A 26,215-nucleotide genomic window follows, 5' to 3' on the forward strand; every position below is an offset into this window, starting at 1 on the left:
ATATATGTAGGAATACTGGGTAACATTCTTTACTTCAACTTTTCAGGTCTAGAATTAACAGCATTAAATAACAGAGCAATTAAAAGACCCCTTCCTCATTATTATTCTTAAGAGTATAGATAGAAATAGGACTCAGAACTGTGGAATCCCAAAATAAACAGGCAAGATTTAGATAAGGCAAACCATATCATGGATATCAATTTATGAAGCTAATTTCCATGCCAGATCCTAAGCAATTCTGATTTGTAACCTACTGAAGTGGGAAATTTTGAAAGCACATGTAATTTTGATACTAAAAGCAAAGGATGCATGTAAAATAAATGACAATTTGTCACATCTTGTTTTTCTGGATCATCAAAAGATGGAGATGGTATCACATCATTTGTGATGTCCACAAATGTTGATACATAATAATTAATAAAGACAATTCTTCTATTATAAACACTGGTTTTTGCTAAACTATTTGCGATTATTAAGTATTACGAGTGTAAGACAATTTTTTTTTTTACAAAAAAGACATGTGTATATATTGGGGGCTATGAGAATATAGAAGAAACATCTAACAGAATATAATGGACAAAAAGCTGCCTACTAATTTGCCTTTTACAAACTAACAGTTATCTTTAAATTTGACAGGCACCTAATGTTTAATGCAAAAAAGTATACATTCAATTGAAAACTCAGATCTTTGTTGGGAATCATTTTAATGGGTTTTATTTATTTATGTAAATTTATATGCTACTGAAACTCCAGCTGACTTTAAGTGCACTACTAAATATAAAAATAAATCTAGGATCATGGATAACAAATAATTAAAAAGGGACATTTTTTAGAACAATTCGAGTAAGGCAAAAGAATAAAGGAAATGGCTAACCCAATCAAAGTAAAAACTAATTTTCCTGCCACAGTTTGTACGCTCAAGGTTTGGACTACTGTCTAGCACAATTAAAGCTGTTTAAGTGCAAAAACACAGCATGGATAGTGTTCATTACAACAGAGTTTTCCCAAGTGAAAAAAACCCCTCGTCTCTAAAGTATTAATTAGATTCAGCCAAGTTGTAACTAAGCTACTAGATCACTTCTAGAGGGCCGGGTGATTTTAAAATGATGCTGTGGTCTGTTCTTACTGCAATAGCAGACTTAATAGTAAGCTTTCCTCTATCCACTGCAAATTTGTAATCCTAGTATGATTTACAGTCGCCCCCACCTTTTTATAATTCAGAGTTATAGCCTGCAGATCAGATTTAAATTTCAATTACAAGTTCATAGGCTGTTCTTCCCCTTCTGTAGATATAACAGTGTATCAAAAGTATAAAAGAAAGCATTTTTCTGAAGTCCAACTTTCAGTTCTATTCAATCAGGCAGCTTAGACATGTACTGGTGTGCAACTTAATGTATAAATTTAAAAACATGTGCTCTATTTTAAATCTACCTGTATTATATGATGTAAGCTACCCCGAGTCCCCAGAGAGGGGGGCATATAAATCCAATAAGTAAGTAAGTAATTAAGCAAGCAAGCAAGCAGGTAAAGAAATAACTAAATAAAGAAATAAATAACTATACTCTTCTAATCTAAAAGTCATAGAAGGGTTTGCAGGTAGAGATAGTGCTCAATTTACTACCACAATTGACCCCAAATTTTATGTTGCTAAGTGAGAAATTTGTTAAGTGAGTTTTGCCTCATTTTACAACTTTTTTGCCACGTTTGTTAAATGAATCACAGCAGTTGTTAAGTTAGTAACATGGTTGTAAAGTGAATTTATCAATTGATTTTATCAGGTCTCAAAAGATGACCACACAACCCAGGGACACTGCCACCATCATAAATGTGAATCAGTAGCCAAGCACCTGAATTTTGATCACGTGTTCGGGGATGCTGCAACCATCATAAGTGTGAAAAACGGTCATGTCATTTTTTTCAGTGCTGTTGTAGCTTTGAATGGCCACTAAGCAAATAGTTGTAAGTTGAGGGCTACCTGTATTAATGGCAAGGTTTCCTCTTTCAGTCAGAAAACTAGCAGCTGGCAATGATCTAAGTAGTGATCTTCTAGTAATCTCATTTTACATCATTTCAACCTTAACCTTCAACATTCCTTTAATGTTCAATATCTTCAACATTTTCCCCACGATTGTGCTATTGAACCCTATAGATTTCTGATTACCTATGAGCTAACAAACATTCACCAGACCTAATACTGCCTATTCTATTTTAGGATCCCTCATCACCCTTTTTCTATCTTCCACTACAGCTGTGTCCATGTTAACCATGTGAGTTGTCAGCCAAGACCTTCACTTCCAATCTTCTTCCTAGAGTCCTGCCTCCTTTTTGTCCATCAGTATCTGCTACCCTTCCTTCACATATGAGAACTGTTATCCATCAGAATTTAAACTAATATTTATTCTTAGCTCCTTGTGAGCAAAGCAAAATCAGGAAGTAAATAAACTGTATTCAATGACCAATACAAAGTAAGCTGAGGCACAGTCAAATAGAAAATACAAGGCCTTAAAACATCTCAAGTCATAGATAGAAATAGCATATTATGACAGCAAAATGTATCTCTAAGACCAGAGTAATACTCAAGAATTACTTAGTTTTTTAACATTAAAACTGTAATATATAAAATTGAAGCACAATGAAATTAAAATATTATAAAATAAGTTTAATTATAATGATAAAGCTACAGTGCTATGAAACTGGGGGGAAATCAATAAAACAATACTTTTTGCTTTTATTTTTGCTGTATTTTCATTGGTTTCAAAACTACAAAAAATCACAAGATGCTTGTCCAACTTGTTTGCATAATATAGGTAAATTAAGATTGATTCAAAAAGAACAAAATGAATACAAACATTTTTATTTAAATATTTGTATGTATATGTATTGTGAAAAGTCAACAAGAAATTGATAAGAACACCTCCATTACATTTTGTCATTCCCCAGAATGATATCTTTGTGAGATGGAAAGATATGTATATTGAAGAGATTCTCGGAGGTCTTCTAGTCCAACTCCTTGCTTTGGTAGGAAACCCTATATCATTTCAGACAAATGGTTATCCAATCTCTTCTTAAAACCTTCCAGAGGCAAGTTGTTCCACTGATTAATTGTTCTAATGGAAATTTCTCCTTAGTTTTAGGTTGCTTCTGTCCTTGATTGGTTTCCACCCATTGCTTCTTGTCCTGCCCTGAGGTGCTTTGGAGAATATCTTGACACTTCTTTGTGGCAGCCTCTGAGATATTAGAACACTGCTATCAATTCACCCCTACTCCTTCTTTTGATTAAACTGGACATACCGTTTTTTATAAATGGTTAATTCGCTGCTAGTTTGCTTCCTCCTGCACCGTATGAGTGTGTGTGTGCTTTGTGCGCGAGCACTGTAGCAAAAAATCAGAAAAAAATCTCCCCAAAAAAGTCAAAAACAAGATGGTGACGCATGCGCAGTGCCAGAAACTCGGCTTCTGTGCATGCGCAGAAGAAAAAAACCGGAAAAGAAATCCTCCCCCGCCAAAAAAGATGGCAGCCTCCACAGACCAGCACCAACCGATCTGGTTCCATGATATCATTGTGATGTCATCAGCGGGTTGCTACCAATTCGGGTGAACCTGTCTGAACCGGGAGGAACCCACCACTGCTCTAGTCCCCTATCATCTTTGTTGCTGTTCTCCGCACTCTTTCTAGAGTCTCAACATTTTTTTACATCATGATGACTAAAACTGGATGCAGTATTCCAAGTGTGGCCATACCAAGGCACTATAAAGTGGTATTAACACTTACGTGATCTCATTTAGAATAGACTAAGAGTTGGAAGGGACCTTGGAGGTCTTCTAGTCCAACCCCCTACTTAGGCAGGAAACCCTACACCACTTCAGAAAAATGATTATCTAATCTCAGATCTTGATTCTATCCCTCTGTTTATGCAGCCTAGAACTCTACTGGCTTTTTTGGGCAGCTGCTGTTTCATATTTAAGTGGTTGTGCACTTGGATTCCAATATCCCTCTCACGGTTACTACTATTGAGTGAGGTACCACATATACTGTAAGATCTTATTTTTTTCACCATTGAATTTTATTTTGTTAGATACCAAATCTAACCGAGCCTTCTACAACTTCATCAACAACAAACTCAATGACTCCAGACCTATTCCACCTCTCGTAGGACCCAACAACAAAGAATACCTTGATGACCCATCCAAAGCTAACCTCTTCAACTCTTTCTTTGGCTCTGTTTTTGTTAACAGTAATGGCTCATCCCCCATCTTCGCAAATGTTCTGTCTGGGTCCCTCCAGAAGCCAACACCAACCAAAAAGAGAATCCAGACACACTGGTAAAAAGCAAAGGCAGTTTATATAATTCAAAGCAAACACAGGTAACAGAAACTGTTCTTACAGACAGGAACACGCTGGAACTTCACAGAGGTTTCACGAAGGCCATGAAATAAAACAGGATTCTTGCTGTCAAAAACAACGCTGGAGATAAAAAAACCCACGCCTCCCCCAAGTCTTCCAGACTTCTAGGCCACAAGCCAAGATCAGAGACGCCGAGAAGCGAAGCAGGGTCACAGAACTTCCAGTTGATAACGCTCCACAAGGCTGCAAGGGCGGGCCTGCCTTTTAAACCCTGCTGAGGAGAACCACACCCAAACCCAGCTGTTGCCAATTCAGTGATACAAATACCTTTCTAATTGGTCCATCTCTGAGCTGCAGGTCGCTGTCTCATGTCAATTATAGCCTGTGCTTCTTCATCCAATGAGTCCAGACTACTAGCTGGGGAGAGCCCCCCCCCCCGGGACTCTCAGGCTGCTCTCCCTCCTCCTCTTCCTGACTTTCCTCTCCCCCGTCTGCCTGGTCCTCCCCCTCCTGTTCACTGTCCTTCTCCTCTGGGCATGGATCCAGCAGAGACGCAGCCAGTCCCTGAGGAGCCTCAGGCTGAATCACAACAGCAAATCGCACTCCAAACTCACTAAAAAACCTAACACAAATCGTCTTCACTATACACCGCGTTGAAAAAGCAATCCGTGACCTCAAACCTTCTCTATCTGTCAGACCAGATGGTCTTTGTGTATACTTCCTAAGAAAACTTTCTTCTGCTCTAGCTGAACCTCTAAGCATTATCTTCCAAAAATCCTTCAGGACCAGCACGCTCCCCAAGTTGTGGTCAAAAGCAGTAGTCATCCCCATCTTCAAAAAAGGAGACCCTTCACTAGTTAACAACTACAGACCAATATCACTATGCTGTGTCCCTTGTAAAATCATGGAATCAATTATAAATCGATCAATCACCCTTTACAGTGATCCCTCGAGTTTCGCGAGGGTTCCGTTCCAAGACCCCTCGCGAAACTCGATTTTTCGCGATATAGCGGTGCGGAAGTAAAAACACCATCTGCGCATGTGCGGCCATTTTTTCATGGCCGCACATGCGCAGATGGTGAAGTTTGCGTGTGGGCGGTGGGGAAGACCAAGGGAAGGTTACTTCAGCCGCCCAACAGCTGATCTGCTCGGTAGCGCGGCAGCAGCGAGGAGCCGAAGATGGGGTTTCCCCTTTGCCTGGGCAACGGGGAAACCTCATCTTCGGCTCCTCGCTGCTGCCGCGCTACCGAGCAGATCAGCTGTTGGGCGGCCGAAGGAACGTTCCCTGGGTCTTCCCCGCCGCCTCGGATCCTCGCTGATGCCCGCCCGCCGTTTGCCGCTCGCCCCGTTCGGCGGCCGCACATCCCGTTCGCCCGCCGCTCGCCCCGTTCGCCCGCCGCTCGCCCCGTTCGCCCGCCGCTCCCCTCGTTCTCCCCCCATTCCCCTCGTTCGCCCGCCGCTCCCCTCGTTCGCCCCCCCACTCCCCTCGTTCGCCCGCCGCTCGCCTCGTTCGCCCGCCGCTATCGAACTTGCTATCGAGCCTGCTAATGAAATCCAACCCGCAGCGGCCCTTTCCCTCTCCAGGCTGCGGGAGGGGTCCGGAGAACAATGCCTGGCGCCGCGCTCCCGGCTGGGCTTTTTTCCCCCATTTCCCCTCGGGTGGAATTTCAGACCCTCCGCCGGTTGGATTTCATTAGCAGGCTCGATAGCAAGTTCTTCCTCCCTTTAGAAAGCCCCGCAGCCTCCTCCGCCCGGCGAGGCCGCCAGCGAGGACCCGCAAAGCCGCCGCCGCCGCAGCGAGGCCAAGCCGCCCGCTCCCACGGCACGGGCTCCCAACACAGCGCCGCTCAGCCCGCCCTCGGCGATGCCTCCGCGGATCTGCAAACCCAGCCGAGCGATGCCTCTGGTCTGGGCGAAGGCAGTGGGCAGTCCCCGCCGCAGCAGTCCCCGCGGGCACCGCGCGCCAAGGGCCGGCCAGGCCGCCGGCCAACAAAGGGGCTCCCTCGCCTCCCTCGGGCAGGTTTACAAAGGCAGCGCGGCAACTTGGAGCCCGGCACGCCCCGCAGCCCTCGCCTCGCCCGCCCCCGCCTGGCCGGCGCTCCGGCTACCCCCGGCTGAGGAAGAACCGAGTAGCCCCCGCCCTCCCCCGCCTGGCTCCCTTCAGCCCCCCGGGGCCAAGCGGGCGGGGGGCGGGCGGGACTTCGCCTGTCTCCGCCGCCAGCATCGCCCCTCCGGCGGGCCGGCCTCCCCCGCCCGCCTCTGCTGCAGCCGCCGCCGCCTCCCCGACTGGCACAAAAGGGCCCCGCCCGCCCCGCCCCGAACCTTACCTTGCGAGTTTTTGGCTGCGGGGGGAGAAGTAGGATTTTCCTAACTCCCTCCCCCTGCAGCCAAAAACTCAAAGCCTGTATCCTGCCGCCCGGTTTACCCAGGACACGAGCGGCGAAGTGACTTGGAGGAATGGAAAGTCCAAACCGCCCGGTTTCAGTGGGGTTTCCCCGTTGCCCAGGGATTCCTTCGCCCGAACGGAGGTGGCTGTGGTGTGTTCAGGAATCCCTGGGCAACGGGGAAACCCCACTGAAACCGGGCGGGTTAAGCCTCCTTCGGCGACTGCGGAACTGCTTGCTGTCAACTTTGCACTGGGCAAAGAACTCTTCACCTCCCGCCAGGCACGGACGAAAGGCGTGGAAGTCTATTGTAGCAGCTGCTACAGCGGAGACATTTGGGGGGGGGGGGGGAGGCAGGAGGCAGGAGATCCGGCCCTTCACTTGCCCTCCCAGCAAAAGGCAAAGCCGCGCAGCTCCCCAGCCGCCAAAGGAGGCTTAACCCCACCCCTCTGTCCCACTCATCGCCCGTGGTCGGCATAACCTCCTCCTGCCTATCCCCGCTTTTCTGCCGGCCACGGGCGATGGGTGGGACAGAGGGGTGGGGTTAAGCCTCCTTTGGCGGCTGGGGAGCTGCGCGGCTTTGCCTTTTGCTGGGAGGGCAAGTGAAGGGCCAGATCTCCTGCCTCCTGCCTCCCCCCCAAAATGTCTCCGCTGTAGCAGCTGCTACAATAGACTTCCACGCCTTTCGTCCGTGCCTGGCGGGAGGTGAAGAGTTCTTTGCCCAGTGCAAAGTTGACAGCAAGCAGTTCCGCAGTCGCCGAAGGAGGCTTAACCCGCCCGGTTTCAGTGGGGTTTCCCCGTTGCCCAGGGATTCTTTCGCCCGAACGGAGGTGGCTGTGGTGTGTTCAGGAATCCCTGGGCAACGGGGAAACCCCACTGAAACCGGGCGGGTTAAGCCTCCTTCGGCGACTGCGGAACTGCTTGCTGTCAACTTTGCACTGGGCAAAGAACTCTTCACCTCCCGCCAGGCACGGACGAAAGGCGTGGAAGTCTATTGTAGCAGCTGCTACAGCGGAGACATTGGGGGGGGGAGGCAGGAGGCAGGAGATCTGGCCCTTCACTTGCCCTCCCAGCAAAAGGCAAAGCCGCGCAGCTCCCCAGCCGCCAAAGGAGGCTTTACCCCACCCCTCTGTCCCACTCATCGCCCGTGGTCGGCATAACCTCCTCCTGCCTATCCCCGCTTTTCTGCCGGCCACGGGCGATGGGTGGGACAGAGGGGTGGGGTTAAGCCTCCTTTGGCGGCTGGGGAGCTGCGCGGCTTTGCCTTTTGCTGGGAGGGCAAGTGAAGGGCCAGATCTCCTGCCTCCTGCCTCCCCCCCAAAATGTCTCCGCTGTAGCAGCTGCTACAATAGACTTCCACGCCTTTCGTCCGTGCCTGGCGGGAGGTGAAGAGTTCTTTGCCCAGTGCAAAGTTGACAGCAAGCAGTTCCGCAGTCGCCGAAGGAGGCTTAACCCGCCCGGTTTCAGTGGGGTTTCCCCGTTGCCCAGGGATTCCTTCGCCCGAACGGAGGTGGCTGTGGTGTGTTCAGGAATCCCTGGGCAACGGGGAAACCCCACTGAAACCGGGCGGGTTAAGCCTCCTTCGGCGACTGCGGAACTGCTTGCTGTCAACTTTGCACTGGGCAAAGAACTCTTCACCTCCCGCCAGGCACGGACGAAAGGCGTGGAAGTCTATTGTAGCAGCTGCTACAGCGGAGACATTGGGGGGGGGGAGGCAGGAGGCAGGAGATCTGGCCCTTCACTTGCCCTCCCAGCAAAAGGCAAAGCCGCGCAGCTCCCCAGCCGCCAAAGGAGGCTTTACCCCACCCCTCTGTCCCACTCATCGCCCGTGGTCGGCATAACCTCCTCCTGCCTATCCCCGCTTTTCTGCCGGCCACGGGCGATGGGTGGGACAGAGGGGTGGGGTTAAGCCTCCTTTGGCGGCTGGGGAGCTGCGCGGCTTTGCCTTTTGCTGGGAGGGCAAGTGAAGGGCCAGATCTCCTGCCTCCTGCCTCCCCCCCAAAATGTCTCCGCTGTAGCAGCTGCTACAATAGACTTCCACGCCTTTCGTCCGTGCCTGGCGGGAGGTGAAGAGTTCTTTGCCCAGTGCAAAGTTGACAGCAAGCAGTTCCGCAGTCGCCGAAGGAGGCTTAACCCGCCCGGTTTCAGTGGGGTTTCCCCGTTGCCCAGGGATTCCTTCGCCCGAACGGAGGTGGCTGTGGTGTGTTCAGGAATCCCTGGGCAACGGGGAAACCCCACTGAAACTGCAGAGCCGAAGGGTGGCCTTTTTGTCTGGGAGGGAAGATGACGCGCGGGCGGCACAGGGGGGGGGGAGGCAAAGCTCTGCGGCTCCAGCCACTTTCAGCCAAGCCTCCCCGGCCACGCAGCCAGGGAAGCCGAGCCGGGCGTGGCGGCGGCGGCGCTGCTGCTCCGGTCGCCCGATCGTCTCCTGCCTCCCGCGCCGATGTTCCACGCCCGGCTCGGCTTCCCTGGCTGCTTGGCGGGGGGGGGGAGGCTTGGCCGAAAGGGGCTGTACCCGCAGAGCTTTGCCTCCCACCCCTCGCCCCTGTGCTGCCGGCGCGTCATCTTCCCTCCCAGATTCCCCCGGCAAAGTGACGTGGAGGAATGGAAAGCTGAAACCGGGCGGTTTGAGTTTCCCATTCCTTCAAGTCACTTCGCCGCTGCTCTCCTGGCTAAACTGTGTGGCAGGAGACAGGCTTTGAGTTTTTGGCTGGGGGGGAGAAGTAGAACCTTCCTAACTCCCCCCCCCCACCAGCCAGAAGGAGCGGCGAAGTGACGTGGAGGAATGGAAAGCTGAAACTGGGCGGTTTGAGTTTCCCATTCCTCCAAGTCACTTTGCCGCTCCTCTCCTGGCTAAACCGGCGGCAGGAGACAGGGTTGGGGGGGGGTACTGGGAAGCCCCCCAGGCCGACTGCCACCTTTTCAAACAGCCGCGCCCTTCCCAGCTGAGTCCTGAAGCCAAGCGCCAAAGGCGAACTTCTGCGCTTGGCTTCAGGACTCAGCTGGGAAGCGGCACGGGTGTTTTAAAAGGTCTCCCCCGGCATGGGGGGCTTCCTAGCACCCCCCCAAACCCGGGTTGGGGGTTCGGGGGGTGCTAGGAAGCCCCCCATGCCGGCGGGAAGACCCAGGGAAGGTTCCTTTGGCCGCCTAGCAGCTGATCTGCCCGGCGGTAATGCAAACTCCACCATCTACGCATGCGTGCAGATGGTGGTGTTACTTCCGGGTAGAAAACTCGCGATATAGCGTTTCGCGAAACTCGAGATCGCGAAACTCGAGGGATCACTGTACTTAGAATCTAATAACCTACTCTCAAACAAACAATTTGGATTCAGAAAGAAACTATCCTGCAACCTACAACTACTTCACTGCAAAAACATATGGACTACCCACCTAGACCAAGGAAAATCTATTGATGCAATTTATATTGACTTTTGCAAAACCTTTGACTCAGTGGTTCACAACAAATTACTCCTAAAACTCAAATCCTATGGTATCTCAGGACTCCTCCGCAATTGGATAACTGCTTTCCTATCAAATAGGCAACAAGTTGTCAAAATTGGAAGCGCCATTTCCACCCCTGTCCCTGTCAAAAGCAGCGTTCCCCAGGACAGCGTACTAGGTCCTACTCTTTTCATTCTCTTCATCAATGACCTCTGCGATCACATCACGAGCAACTGTGTTCTTTTCGCTGATGATGTAAAACTATTCAACACCACGGACAACTCATCTACTCTCCAAAAAGACCTCGACTTTGTCTCAGATTGGTCCAACACCTGGCAACTTCAAATATCAACCAATAAATGTTCTACCTTCCACATTGGCAAAAAAATTCCAAACCTCATTTACAAACTGAATAAACAAAATCTCACAGCCAATCCCCACTCAGTTAAAGACCTTGGAATACTAATATCAAACGACCTAAGTGCTAAAGCCCACTGCAACAACATCGCCAAAAAGGCTTCCAGAATTGTTAACCTTATCCTACACAGCTTCTGCTCCGGCAATCTCACACTACTACCAGAGCCTACAAAACATTTGCCAGACCTATCCTTGAATACAGTTCATCTGTCTGGAACCCACACCATATCTCGGACATCAACACCCTAGAAAACGTCCAAAGATACTTCACCAGAAGAGCCCTTCACGCCTCCACTCGAAACAGAATGCCCTACAAAAACAGATTATCAATCCTAGGCCTAGAAAGCTACGACGCCTAAAACACGATCTAAGTATTGCCCACAAAATCATATGCTGCAACGTCCTGCCTGTCAATGACTACTTCAGCTTCAACCGCAACAACACAAGAGCATGCAACAAATTCAAACTCAATATTAATCGCTCTAAGCTCGACTGTAAAAAATATGACTTTAGCAATTGAATTGTCGAAGCGTGGAACTCACTACCTGACTTAGTAGTGTCAACCCCTAATCCCCAACATTTCTCCCTTAGACTATCCACGATTGACCTCGCCAGGTTCCTAAGAGGTCAGTAAGGGGCGTACATAAGTGCACCAATATGCCTTTCGTCCCGTCCAATTTGTCTCCCCTTATCCCATATGTCATATATCTTTCCTCCCTTTCATATATCTTCTCCTCCATTTTCATATCTTTTCCTTATATGTAATACTTCATTTCCCTCAATGTTTTGTGTATTGGACAAACAAACAAACAAAAATACCCAATGTTCAAGTCTGTCAAGATCCTTCTGTATGTTAAGCCTATATTTGGAATGTTGAAAGCTTATTTAAATAAGTTGAAACATTTTTTTAAATTTACATTTTAAAAAGCTATTATATGAACTAATTTCAATAGATTTTTTTCTATTAACTCTTAGCAGCTGGGTTATACATTTTAACTTAAGAGACAGGTACATACCGTGTTTCCCCGATAGTAAGACACCCCCGATTGTAAGACGTATCGGGGGTTTCAGGGGGGTCGGTTAATATAAGCCGTACCCCGAAAGTAAGACATATGTCTTACTTTCGGGGAAACACGGGGGTATTGCCGGGGGGGGGGAGCCCGATGACGTCGCTTCCAAGCCCCCCGCGCGCCCCTCGCCTTCGCCTCGGCGCCACCGCCTCTTCCCCGGCTTGGCAAAGCGAAGGACGGCACTGGTCCGAAGCGAGCCGAGCGGGCGGCGGCTTGCAGCGAAGGCGCTCGTTCCAGCAACCGAGTCCTGCCGAGGCTCGGCTGCAAGCCGCCAGCGAGGCCGACCGGCTCCGAGGCGAGCGGCCGGAGCTGCGCCCTCCTTCGCTCACCTCCTTTCCAGCAGGCAGGTGGGGCTGCCCAACTGAGCAGAGCGGCTCCTCCCCTCCAGACACACGCTTCCCCGACACGCGTCTGCAGCTCCACGCGTGCACCGAGGGAAATCCTTTGTGCCTTGCCGCAAGCCTCTCCCTGCCACTGCGCTGCCGAGGGAACTGCCGCCAGGGCTGCTGCCGCGCTGCCGAGCAGATCAGCTGCTGGGCGGCCGAAGAAACCTTCCCTGGGTCTTCCCCGCCGCCCACGCAAAGGGGAAACCCCGATCTTCGGCTCCTCGCTGCTGCGCCGCCGAGAGGATCGCCGCCAGGGCTGCTGCCGCGCTGCCGAGCGGATCAGAGGCTGGGCGGCCGAAGAATCTTCCCTGGGTCTTCCCCGCCGCCCACGCAAAGGGGAAACCCCAATCTTCGCCTCCTTGCTGCTGCGCCGCTGAAAGGACACTTTCAATTTTTTTCCAATGTAAGACATACCCCGAAAGTAAGACGTAGTGGGGCTTTTGGGGGTAAAAAGAAAGTAAGATACTGTCTTACTTTCGGAGAAACACGGTATTTACATTTATACCAGTGGTTGTATACAACTGGTTCTCTCCAGAGCGCACAAACAGGTAGCAGCGACAACAGGAGGCTCCACCCATCCACCAGGACATAATGCACAAGCACTGAACATGAGCAGAGGGCCGTGCACATGTGCAGATGAGGCACATGCAAGCGAAGCAAACAAGCTCACATTTGTGAACCAGTAGGGAAGGGAAGGGAATTCCACCTCTGATCTATATCTACTTGTGCTTATGAGTCACATAAAGATAGTCTGGTTTGGGACAACTGTTTCTCAACCCAGGAAAGATTCAATGGGATTTTTATCACACTTAGAAAATATATTTCCTCAACAATGACTGTCTAAAAAAACCTGTACCATCATTAAGGTCTTATGCCATTTGCAATCTTCACTCCAATTTCACATGTAATCATAATGTGCCAATGCTTCTAATTAAACATAAAGCAAGAAAAGCAATTCCTCTTTCTAATGGAATCTGATGATAAAAAGGGATACTTTAAGTTCTGTTTTTTCACCTGGTCAGTGGAAAAGTATTTATAAGAAGGAAATCAGTGTTTATAAGAAAGAGGACTCGCAGAAACATATGCATATTTTAAATATACAAATTACAATTAAGAAGAAACAAACATTGAATAAAATATTAAAAATTTAATTAATATACTTCTGATATAGCCCAAGAGGTTACAATGGCTCAAATCTAACAAGTACTAGGACTGAAAGAGACTGAAATAAAGGGTCACAAGCATCAATCAAAATGTGCTTCGAATGTGAACCCTGAACACAAAAATATATGGGCATTGTAAGGCCTAGGTACAGTCAGGGTTATAGATCAAAGAAAAATATTATAGAACCATAAATGTAAGTAAAAATATCCCCATGGGAACAACAAAATGAATATAAATAAAACCACAAGAACAGAAGGTTGCAAACTTTAATAAGAAAGCAAAAGGCTGAGAACAAGGAAGTGATGTTTAAAAAAGAATAGGGTATCTACGTGAAAAGAAGAATTATAGCCTTTTGTTAATTTTACCTGTAAAAAAAGTCAGCAGAAGATTGGATAGATTTGTTTTCATAAGAACAGAAAGACAAGACAGCAAATGAAATCATGCTCTTCAGAATGCAGGCTCCTAGGGCAAGTGGTTTCTAACACTCTGAAAGACCATACTCTTTTATTCTACAGTCTTCCAACAGTAGTAATAAAACAAGGAAGAACAGAGTGCTAAAATAAATACTATTGCTCATTTCATTTATCTTCCAGAAAATCAATGAAGAACTATAAAACAATTCTGTGTGTTTCCAATAGCATGCACATTACATCCTTGCTACATGAGCTGGATTGATTATCAATTTATTTCTGGGTCCAACCAGAGTGGCTGATGTTGACTTTTTAAAGCCCTACATGGCATTGGACTGGGTTATTTAAGGGACCACCTCTTCGCAATTTCATTGGCCTGTCCCACCAGATCTAATGAAATGTGTATGTTATACGTTCCACATCCAGGGAGTTACATTTGGCAGGCTGGAGGCAGCAGGTCTTTTCTGCTATGGCACCTATTTTTTAGAATCTTCTCCCCTAAAAGACATGATCATTCCTGAGTTTTCACAGCTCCCTCAAGGTCTGGTTATTCCAGCAGGCCTGGGGACCCCAGGAAAAGGGTGAACAGTGGTTCCATTCCATCTATTATTTTCTTTTTTGTTTAGTTCTCTTTATTTTCTTCAGTTGGCTAGTTTTATGTTTTCAATGTTTCAATAATTAGTACATAATGGTTTTAGGTAACACTGTTTTTTATTTACTGTTTTACTGGATTACAGTAATGTATACTGTACTGAGTAATGTATAGTGAATCACTTTCCATAAGGTAGGTGGCTAAATAAATTTGATTACTGTAATATACAAAACATTCAGTTACTAAAACTGAGCTATACATTGTTACTTGCATTCTTTTAATAGCTGGTTAAGTATCCCATTTTACCAGTGAAATTATAGTTAGGGGAGACAAACAAAGTAGAGGTCCAATTCCATATTAGAATATATTATGGAATGAATTATTCCAATTCCAAGTTCAAAAGTCTGGACCGCAACCATAATAACTATTACATGGATGAATTAAATATCACAATAATCTAATGTTGGTCTTGATGGAAATTCCAAGTTAGCAACATTTTTTGGTTGCAGATACTATTGACTTTGTCATGAGTACAGTTTTCTTGTTCTACTTTAGCAGATTAGAATTTGTTTCCACATCTGTAACTTGATTTCAACAAGCTGTGGAATGAGATTGAGACAATAGGCAGCAAACTAGGAGCCTGATAGGCTTCAGGTCAGTGATTACTTTCTGCTTGGTATTTTAGGCAAGAGGTTTTCAAAATTACTCAAGCTGAGAATCTGTTAGTTTAAAAAAAACAACAACAATCTGCCAGAACCCCTGATCTAAAGACAAAGCTCTAGTGATAGAAAATTGGCTGTGCTAAAGTGTCCTTAGTCTCTCATTGACTTCTCTCAGAACCCTAGGATTTCACGAAACAGTTTGAAAAGCTGACAGACAATGGATTCCACAGTACATCAATGGAATAGATGTTGCTTCCAAAGTGAACTAAGAGTAGGAATGAAGAGACTCCTGAAATTTAGCATGGTGGAGCTGGCTAATAAGAAAATAGTGAAGAGGTAAAATGGATAACTAATAAATGAAATGCACCATACCACTTGCCAGTGAGTACTACACAAACCTTTCAGGAAGATTTGTTTCAGAAGACAAAATCTAAAGTCTTCCATTGCTAACTATAATGAATTGTTTTGTAGAACATACAAAATTCAAATGTTTAAATCTTGAAGTTTTTGTTCTGTCATAACTGTTTTTAAAAAAACTAGTGAGGACATTTTCTTTTCTTTCCAATCATATAGTTCCTCCATATATGGAGACCACAATATTATTTATTAGTACAGCTATAAGGTTTTAACAATATTTCCATAAATAAATAAATATTTTACTTATTTCCATAATAAATATTTCCATAAATTTTCTCCCAGTCACTGTATATATGGTTTTTATTTTTAAATTGTTTCAATGTTTTTGTAATGTTTTGTATACTTGTTCAATTTGTTTTTGCAAAGCTGCCCAAAGTTATGAATGGAAAATAGCAATTGTATAAATTGAACATGCAAATAAAGATATCCAAATGTATTGCCCTTCTGGGGTTTTCAATGTGTGCTTTATCTTTCTATACCAATATCACCAACTGGTGGTCCATGGACTACTGGTGGTCCTTGAGAAAACTTTGGTGGTCAGCAGAAAAATTATTTGCATTTATATTGTACTAAATTAGGGTCATCAAACCACAACCCCTGCAATGAACACTTGTGTTGCTGCAGAGTCTCTTGGAGTCTGCTTCAGCCTCCTGGTGAGGGTCTTTGGGCGAAGGCTGGAGGGAAGAGCTGGAGGGCCTTGTTCCAGTGGGATTGTATCATGGTCTGGAACTGGCTGACCGACTCAGCCTGCTGAGCCTCCAGGCTCTAGTACTTGGCCTTGCATTCCCGCAGGTCTTCCTTTTGCTTGGAAAGCCTATGCTGATAGTCCTCAGTGAGGTGCTTCTGCTGAGCCTCCTTCTTGGTCAGATCCAATTTGAACTGAGCCAGCTGTTCTGCCAACATGGTGGCTGCTTAGCTCCAATGACTGCTTCCTGTTGGGCCCTAAGGAGTGCAAACAGGCAGATGTGGAGTGCCTGGGAGGGGAGGGGCAAGTAGAGGCTGGCATGCGAGTGACATTGAGTTGGCCATGTCCACTCAGGGACATGCCCACCTAGCCAATCATTAGGCAGATCATGTTAGTCGTCCATGGGATTTAAAATTATGAATTTAGTGGTTCCTAAGTTCCAAAAGGTTGGTGACCCCTGTTCTATACTACTCAGTAGAGGACATAGAAGCTATATTGATAGCATATCACCCCCAGCAATATGGAATGCAGACACCACAAAAGAACAAGAGTGCAGAAAAAAAACCATTTTTCTTCTCTTGAGGCACCAATAAGATTAAATATCATTGGACATGCCACCTAATTATCTTATCTATACACATTATGTATCCTCTGTGGAGTGACCTGTGTAATTGGCTTTCACATCACACATACCTAATGAGTTCTGCAGAACAAGATGTACAATTGAGGTTCCACAGCTCAAGGAGTCTGGGAAGATGCGATTTCTGAAGCTTAAAAGTCACTGTTATAAATTTGAAAATTTCTCTATCTGCCTGTAGCAAATATATAAACTCCTATTTCCTTTTGTGCTGAAGCTGAATGTAAATATCACTTCTAGAAACGCAAATCACAACAAAGACATCAAACTATAAAACAAGTACACAAACACTACTTCACCTTATCGAATGCCATACAAGGTTGCAAATCACCCTGTGATATTTAGCTGAATAAATTCTTATTTGGCCAGTTCCAGATCAGATGCAAGATACAACATAAATAATATGATGGTGATAATGGCCTATTTGGGCTTTCTATTAAAAAATCACATGGATTTCCAATCACAGTAAAGTTGTACATGACCCTAGAATGTAATATTGTACAATATAATATTTTATTTTGTCTATCACATCACCATAAGAGAAAAAGAGCGACAGGAGAAACCTTCTTACCTTGCTATACCAATAAGGTCCAAAAGCATTTGGATCTCCCACCTTCCTAATTGTACAGCCTCCCAGTTAGAGATGCTAGCTTTTTGTCTTCTGTTCTCATTAATATCAATAAAAGTCATAATGAAACAGGTTGTTAACCTAAGAGTAGACACATCATTGCAATTCATTCAAAGAATGCAAAAAAGAATAATGATAAAATGACTGTCACAAAAATAGAAAAAAATATAAAAGAACATCTGGGGTACTTTCTGGGCTACATGATAAGAAAACTTTATAATTGCACTTTGTGGCATGCTTCTTACCAACATTATGAATATACTAGAAGCATTTTAAAAGGGACCATATGACAGAAAACACTGTTTCAAATATTAACGAGGAGACAGGCAAACAAAAATACCACTTCAATTTTATTGTGACTACAAAAATTAACAGGGAAAGTTAATATTGTACTCATGAAACAAGGATCCTCATGTGAAGTACATTCAGACTGCAAACAAAGCACCGTGTTAGGTCCAAAAAATAACCCATGAGTGGAACCATTAACAAATATAACCCCAAAGGGTCCTAAGCCTGTACAGTACCATATGCTAACAACATGAAAACACTCTTCCTAACAATGATCAGTAGATGCCTCTGAAAAGTAAGCCAAAGCAAGTTATATTTCTGAGAATAATACTACACACATTTCATAACCTGAAGGAGTAGCCATGTTGTATATGTCCTCTGACATTTAAATCCACTCATAAAATACAATTATTTATTGGTCAAGTGTGATTGGACACACAAGGAATTTGTCTTTGGTGCATATACTCTCAGTGTACATAAAAAAAATAAATACATTTGTCAAGAATCATGAGGTACAACACTTAATGATTGTCATAGGGTTCAAATAAGCAACCAGGAAACAATCAATATTAATATTTATTGGGGAACAAGCAATTTTCTATATGAAACTTTCTTTATGAACTGCATGAAGCCATTACTTTAATATTAATCAGTGGAAATGGGGGAAAAAATCCCACCAAAAATAGCAATTTGAGCTGATACATCAGGCTTCACTGAAAGTTTCCATTGTCACCTATCTGCTTAAATTGGAATCCCCACCTATTAGTATGATGATTGATAGTATGCATGTTTTTTTTAAGGGTCAGTAATGCATTTTACTGCATTCTTGCTGTTTTACTGTCATTACATTTCACATTGTTTTTAATTATTGTGATAATTGCGAGCTGCCCAGAGTCCTATTGGAATTGGGCGGCATATAAATGTCACAAATAAATAAGTAAAATAAAATAGTATCCTATACTTGAAGGCGGCACAAGAAGGGGGAAGGCTGCTGCTGCTACCTGCTTGGGCGCTTCCCAACGGATTGTAGCCGGCCACCAGATGAAGCCCAACCTTTTGTCTACCGTCGGAAAAAAATATGTTGGGACGTTTTTAAGGCGAAGGGAAGAAGAAACACCGGCCCTGCTTCGTGACACCCCCCTCCCCATTTCCAGCCTCCGCTTTTGTGCCACACCCTCCAGCATCTGCCGCAACCCACTCCCTCGTTTTTCCCTCCCTCCTTTCCCTGCCTGCCTTCCTCTTCTGTCCGCCTTAGCCCTTACCGTGCTGGGTGAAGATATTGAAGCCGCTGTCGGCAGCTCGCGGAGCGGCCGTTTCTCGCCTCCGGCTGGCAGGCCTACTAATCCCGCTGCTGTTACTCCCGCGGAGCCCTCTGGGCTGAGACTGCGGCTGGGAAAGAGGCAGCTGCTGCTGCTGTTGCGGCGGCGGCGGCGGCTGATGTTGAAGCGCGGCAGCGGCACCCGGCTCGCCGACGCGGCCCACCTGCTGGCCCATCCCCGCTCTCCTCCCGTTCTGGGCCCCCGCCAGAGCCCTCCGTCTCCTCCTGCTGCTCACATTCCGCCCCCTACCCCGCTTTAAGGAGCCGCACCCGGAGCTTCCCAGAGCCGCTCTGCCTGCTGCCCCTTCCCAAGCCGCCGTTCTCCGGACAGGCCGTCACGGGCTCGCCCCCTCAACCCCCGCAGCCGCCATCTTAACCACCGAGCTTGGGGGAGAAAAGGGCAGAACGACTCCCTCTCGCCCACTCTTTCCCACCTCTGGTCCTCCAGGGACGTCGGTAGCTCCTCCTTGGCCCCGCCTTGCCTCTGCCTGCAGCCCCGCCCCGAATCGTGGGTCGTTCGAGGCTGTGGCCCCGCCCATTCCTTGCACGCCTCGGAGCCTTTCTTTGGCGGCTTGCTGGGAAAACAGAGATTTAAACGGTGTTTAAACAAATACACCAGAAGGTTCGGATGAAACAGCACACAAATGCCCTCAGGTTATTCTCAGTTCGCAATAACCCACGGTAAATATTTTAACATCGGGTTTTTTATTGTGCGCTCTCTCAAATGTAAGATCGCGAAGTACATTTCAATTAATTACTGCATTTGCACAAGCAAGCGCAATGTAATGGATTTATTTGCTGAGAGTAATCTCTCCAGGGCACGTAAACGTTGCAGGTATGAGGAAACGTCTCAATTTGATTTCAGTGGACAGATTTAGTCAAAACTGGTATAGATAATAGGAGTTTTCAAGAAAAGAATGGAATGGTATGGAAATGCATTGAGGTGGAATGAAATGAAAAAGCCTTTTCTCTCTCTTCTTGTTCTATTAAATAGTCTCACTTATCAACCCACCCACAATTGGGACTGGCAATTTGGTTTTGTTTTTTAAAAATTTATTTATTGGATTTGTATGCTGCCCCTCTCTGTGGACTCGGGGCGGCTAACAACAGTGATAAAAACAATGTAAAAATCCAATACTAAAACAGCTAAAAACCCTTGTTATAAAACCAATCATACATATAAACATACCATGTTGCTAATTTGGTTGCTAAGCTCTCACTTAGTCGCAAAGTGGAAAGCTGACTGATGGGTTTAAAATCTTACTTCCCATTTCATCATTAAGAAAGTGGTTAATTAATCTATTATTATTATTTTTATTCATTAGATTTTATGCCACCCCTCTCCAGAGACTCGGAGCGGCTCACAACAACAAAACAGTACAAATCCAATGGTGAAAACATTTTGCCAGCTGAAGCGCCCGTTTTTGCACTGCTGGGATTTCCCTGAGGCTCCCCTCCATGGGAAACACCACTTCCGGACTTCCGTGTTTTTGCGATGCTGCAATTTCGCTGAGGCTCCCCTCGCTGGGAAACCCCACCTCTGGACTTCCGTTGCCAGCGAAGCGCCCATTTTTGCGCTGCTGGGATTCCCCTGCAGCATCACAAAAACACGGAAGTCTGGAGGTGGGGTTTCCCATGGAGGGGAGCCTCAGGGGAATCCCAGCAGTGCAAAAACGGGCGCTTCGGCTGGCAAAATGTGTGAGTTTTGGGCTTGCATGCATTAATTGCTTTTCCATTGATTCCTATGGGAAACATTGTTTCATCTTACAAACTTTTCACCTTACAAACCTCGTCCCAGAACCAATTAGGTTCGTAAGACGAGGTATTACTGTACTTTTTTAAAACAGTCATTATGAGCAGACGTTAAAGGAGGCCATCATAAGCAAGACCTAGTTAGTTAGTTAGTTAGTTAGTTAGTTAGTTAGTTAGTTAGTTAGTTCGTTAGTTCGTTAGTTCGTTCGTTCATTTGTTCAATTTGTATGGTGCCCAACTCCCTAAGGATTCTGGGGGAGCCAAATCTATGAAACAATTTAATCTATGAAACAAATTAAAATAATATATATCAAAGAAATAGTGAAACTAGAAAACTATTTTTAATTCTATAATTATATAAAGCACCCTAGTTTCCCCACATCTTTAAGTACAGATGGTTATTTTAGCTTTGGTATTTTGAGAAAATGAAATCTGGTCATCTGCTAAAAGATAAATTGATGATGATGACAAAATACCTCTGACTCATGTCTCATGATGGTTTATAACATGGGTGTCAAACTCAATTACATTGACTGCTGGATCAGGGTTTTGCTTGAACTTGTGAGTGTGGCCCACTCGATGTCACTCATGTGTGGGTACCTATGGTGGCACAAGTGCTCTTCTAGTGAAAACAGGCTCCTGAGCTCCATTTTAGCTGCAACGGCCTCTTGCAATTCTCTGCCAGGGAAAATGGACCTTGGGAGTGCCACCTGTGGTCCTCACAAATTCACCTTTCAGCTGCGATTGCCCCTGCAATCCTCTGCCAGCCAAAACGAAGCACAGCACTCCCAAGCTCCATTTTAACTGGCAGAGGCACTGCAGGCTGGTCCTTCGCTGTTTCGAGGGTGCCTGCAGGCCAGATCTAAGTAACTAAAAGGCTGGATCCGGCCACCAGGCCTTGAAGTTTATACCCCTGGTTTATAATTAAAAAAAATAGTACAAAAATATTAAAATAATAAAAATTAAACAATCATTAAAATCACAAATCTTTTAAAAAAACATTTGATACCAACAGGAGAATGAATTTTCTTAGTTCTGGAATGCATTTCAGAGAATGCTGATGGTTCTTCAGAAGGTTTGGCTTTGAGTCACTGGTCTGAAGTTGGAACCCCATCAACACGGTGATAAAAAAATATCTGCCCTCCCATGGAGGAAAAAACTGCCAAAAATGGCTATAGGATGACATCATTGGCCTGACACAAGAAAAATGCAGTTAAACTTGCAAATCCAATCATGGTGAAAGAGCTGACAGAACTAATTCACAAAATGCTGAAAAGTGTAAAGGAGATATTTTAGGATTGGTGGAGACATCAGAAGGGTGTGGTGGTTAATGAGCACTCTATTCAACCTTGGAAGCAGTTTTAGAGAAGCACAGCTCCTCCAGTTCAATCATCACTAGTGTAATAAGTTGAGTTGCTGAAACAGCAACCAGAAGTGGTACAACCTTGGAGACACCATTTTGATTTTCATGAAATTGTTACCTACCAGGAGTGTTAGAACAGGAACTTGATAATTTATTTATTTATTTATTAGATTTGTATGCCACCCCTCTCCGTAGACTCGGGGCGGTTCACAACAACAATAAAACAATTCATGACAAATCTAATAATTTAAAAACATTAAATCATAATCCAGAATCACTTCCTAATATTGCACTGTATGTGACGCTAAGAGAAGCGAAACAGATGTTTCTGCAGCACTAGCAAAGCTACAGGACAGACAAAGTCATTGTGAGGTTGCTGAAGCCTGGGGGGAGAAGATAGCTATAGTAGTTATAGTAGGTGATTATATTCATGTGTTCTTCTCAGTAATATGGAAAGCAGAATCTACATTTGCTACTGTACACATGTTTTAAAAGGGTGACACATAGGTCAGCATGAAAACTATAGCAGAATCAGCCCTTGTCTGTCCAGCACATCTAGAGCCAGTGACAGAATTCCCCACCCAGGGAGACAAAGTGGCTTTAGATTGGGTCATAGTGGTGTGGATCAGATTTTCACTATAAGGCAAATAATTGAGTGTAAAGATTAAGGAAAGCAAACTCTTTGTTGTGGCCCACCAGCGGCTTGTGCAGCTGATAGCGGATTCGGACAGCAAAGAGGCTAATGTTGTGATTCGCCAGCATCATGTGCAGCTGGTGCCAGAGTCAGACAGTGAGGAGGCTGGAGAAGACTCAGTGCCAGAGGCAGAGATTCAGCCAGGGCCTTCAGAACCTCTAGAGCAGTGATGGTGAACCTTTTTTCCTTGGGTGCTGAAAAATCATGGGTACGCGTGAGTGCCCACATCCATAATTCACTGCCTGTAGAGGGTAAAAACAGGTGTCCCCCCCTGTTTCCCTACTTCTAGTTGGCCCAGTAGGCTTGTGTTTCGCCCTCCCCAGGCACCAAAGGCTTCCCTGGAGCCCCGGGGGAGTGTAAAAACGCCTCCCATCTCCCCAGGGACTCTCTGGAAGCCAAAAATGCCTTCCCAGAGTCTCTATGTGAGCCAAAAATCAACTGGCCAGCATAAATATGCACATTGGAGCTGAGCTTGGGCAACGGCTAGCGTGCCAGCAGATATGGCTCCACATGCCACCTGTGGCATTTATGCTATAGGTTCACCATCACTGTTGGACTTCAACTCCCAGAATTCCACAGCCAGCAAATGCTGCCTGGGGAATTCTGGGAGTTGAAGTCCAGATATCTTCAAGTTGCCAAGGTTGGGAAACACTGCTCTAGAGGTTGCCATAAGTGAAGATGAAGAAGAAGAGGAGCCTGTCATCAATGTGTGTGCCAATAGGCAGGAATGGCTCTTGAGGAGAAGAACCACTCGAGAGTAAGGCTTGGGGTCATCGATCACTCCCATAGCCCATTTAAGTAGTGAAATCAAGGAAGGAATTTGCAGGAAGCAATTAAGTTCCTTCCAAGTCTTGATCACTGAAATTCAAGCCTCTGTGTTTGGTCCAGTTTGAACTGGTCAAAGTTGCCTGTAAATTCCTCCTGGGAGTTTTGCCAAACAGTCAGGTTCATATGCTGTTACTTGGAAGACACTTTGTCTCACTTAAGTTATTTTGTTTGAACTATTGCCGGCTGTTAAGTAGCTTAATTAACAGCTGTTGCTCAGAAAAGACTGCTTTATAATTTATTTGACTTTAGACTTACTGCTAAACAAGCAAATTAGGAGCTGTTATAATTAACAAAGTTTGCATGGACCCAGGATCAGAACACTATTGCTGTTTTGATTGATTTCAAGAGTGCCTCTGACAGTGTTCACCAGAGGTCAATATAGAAACTTAGAAAGTTCTTTGTAATCTGCATTCCAGCAATATCGTCCAAGTTCATTGTTGCCTTTTATGATGTTAGGGTTAAAGTACATGACAACAAAATGAATCTCCATAATCAAAGTACAACTGAGAAAATAGTTTATATTATGATCCTTATTGTTCAGTGTGCTAATATATTGGATAATGGTGAATAGTAGGTAAATGTTGGGTGAAGAAGTTCATAGTTGCAATATAGATAATACTGTTTTTTTATAAAGAAATCAGAACTAGAAGCAAAACAGGAAGTATTGGATAAATATCAAAGGATTCAAGGCTAATTCAAGGCCATGTCGACTGATGGTACATGAATTAAACTTGTGGTTAATGGTGAGCCAACTAAGCAGATTGATGAGTTCAGGTTCTTAGGTTCTGTGACTTCTATATCTATAGTTTTGACATCTACAGATAGTGTAAAACAACTTTTACCAGAATATAATGGTGCCTCTGGAAGAAGAAAAACCTTAGCCTGAAAACCTTTGAGTATTCAATACAGCCATTATGCCAGTCTTTCTCTAAGTAGTGAAAAGATGGATATTGTTAAAGGGCTGTGGAAGCTGGAGATGTTTCAGAGATATACCAACAAGTTAGCAAGTACAAATCCATACACATTTCTCTCCCTCCTGCAGAAAAAATAAAAAGGGGGGGGGAAGAGACTGTATGTTAATACATTAGGAAGAAAAAGAGAGAATCCCAGTTTAAGCATTTGCAAAGGGTTGACTTACCAAGCAAACATCCAAGTTACCAGCTAACGTTCAGAAGTATCTGTGCCAGTGATGACGAATCTGTGGCACAGGTGCCACACAGAGCCATATCACGTCACACAAGGAATTGTCCTATGACAGCTCCAGCGTGCATGCACGCATTAGCCAGCTGAATTTTGGGCTTGCGGCAGGATGATTCGCTCTCCGGAGACTTCAGGGAAGCTTCCCTGAAGCTCTGCAGTACGAAAAACCGCCTAATGGGTAAATCAGAAGTTCAGAAAAACGGATGTCTGGTTTGCCCGTTGTGCTGTTTTTTGCACTCCGGAGCCTTCAGGAAGCTTCCCTGAAGCCTCCGGAGAGCAAAAAAAAAGCACAATGGGCAAACCGGAAGTCCGTTTTTCTGAACTTCCGGTTTGGCCGTTTTTTCACCATCCCAGGTTTCAGTGAAGCCTGTGCGCATGCGCAGGGATTGGGAGGGATTGTGCACATGCACTGGGGAAAGTGTGGGGGGAGCACATGCATGGGGGGAGGGGTGTGGGTACATATGCACCTGTTAGCACATGGACACACCCTCTTTTAGCATGCAAAACACAAAAGATTTGCCATCACTGATCTAGGCTGTATAATTGCAATTTCTGCATCTGTTGCACTCTTATTCTTTTATTTTCATCAGTTTCTGTTCTTATCAGCAAATGTAAAACAAGGGCCTTATCCCCCAACAGTTAATTATCTAATTATCTAATTATTTATTAATTATTTAATTTTATTTCTATGTTAAATTAACAATCTTCTATGGCTTTTATCTCATGAAACGGAGCTGCAGCTCAATAAAGCTTATACCTGATTTTTATTCCGATGTTAAGTGTCTCAGCAGCATATAATTAAAAAAATTTGAAAGTAATAAAACAATTTTTTCACTGTCATACTCCAGAACAGTGTGTAACATATTTTTGTTGATAATGTTTTTTCTTTTCTTCATCTTTCATTATTAGCAAAAATATGTTACATACATACGTTACATACAACAGTAGATTCCTACCCATATGGCTAATTGCGCGCAGCTCTGCAGCTCTGGCATGCAAGTGCGCATTTGAAATTTTGCTGGACCTGTGCAGGTAGCAAAACCTCGCATGGCACATGCGCCCCTGTTTCGGTGAGGATTTTTGCTTCTGCATAGGCTGCAGAGCTGCGTACAATTAGCCATAGTGGTAGGAGCCCATTACTGGTACGTCTATGCTTGTTTTCTGTCGAATCGCCCTGGTATACCTACATATGGGAGGAAGCATACTGCCTTCCTTTTGCCTCTTGGTCCCATATACACACACGCATATATACATCACATATACAAGTAATTAATTAACAAATCCCAAAGGTGCTTTTTCCAAAAGGCAACTGGAATTTCTTGTCAAATTGCCTTTTGGAAAAAGCACCTTTGGGACAACCATGCCCTGAATAATGGAGAATCTCCACAGACAATTAAATAGCAAGGAAAACAAGCAAGAAGAAAGCAAGTAGTATTAATCATTTACAACTACATTCATCAGTTCAAATTCTCGTTTTTAAGAGGCGTGTTTTAAAACCACTAGGTTACTGAAGTAGCATATTCCATTCCTAGGA

General features: G+C 45.1%; 1 protein-coding gene across 1 annotated transcript in view; it reads right to left on the minus strand.

Annotated features, from left to right (window-relative positions):
* ABL2 (ABL proto-oncogene 2, non-receptor tyrosine kinase) overlaps positions 1–19,336 on the minus strand; it is a 68,773-nt gene extending 49,437 nt beyond the window's left edge. Inside the window, exon 1 of the mRNA XM_070746666.1 lies at positions 18,789–19,336. Within this exon, the coding sequence (XP_070602767.1) occupies positions 18,789–19,020 (232 nt within the window). The 5' untranslated portion in view covers positions 19,021–19,336. The remainder of the gene's footprint in view (positions 1–18,788) is intronic.
* Between the last annotated feature and the right edge of the window lie 6,879 nt (positions 19,337–26,215).

This window comes from Erythrolamprus reginae, chromosome 3, assembly GCF_031021105.1.
Source record: "Erythrolamprus reginae isolate rEryReg1 chromosome 3, rEryReg1.hap1, whole genome shotgun sequence".
NCBI lineage: Eukaryota > Metazoa > Chordata > Lepidosauria > Squamata > Dipsadidae > Erythrolamprus > Erythrolamprus reginae.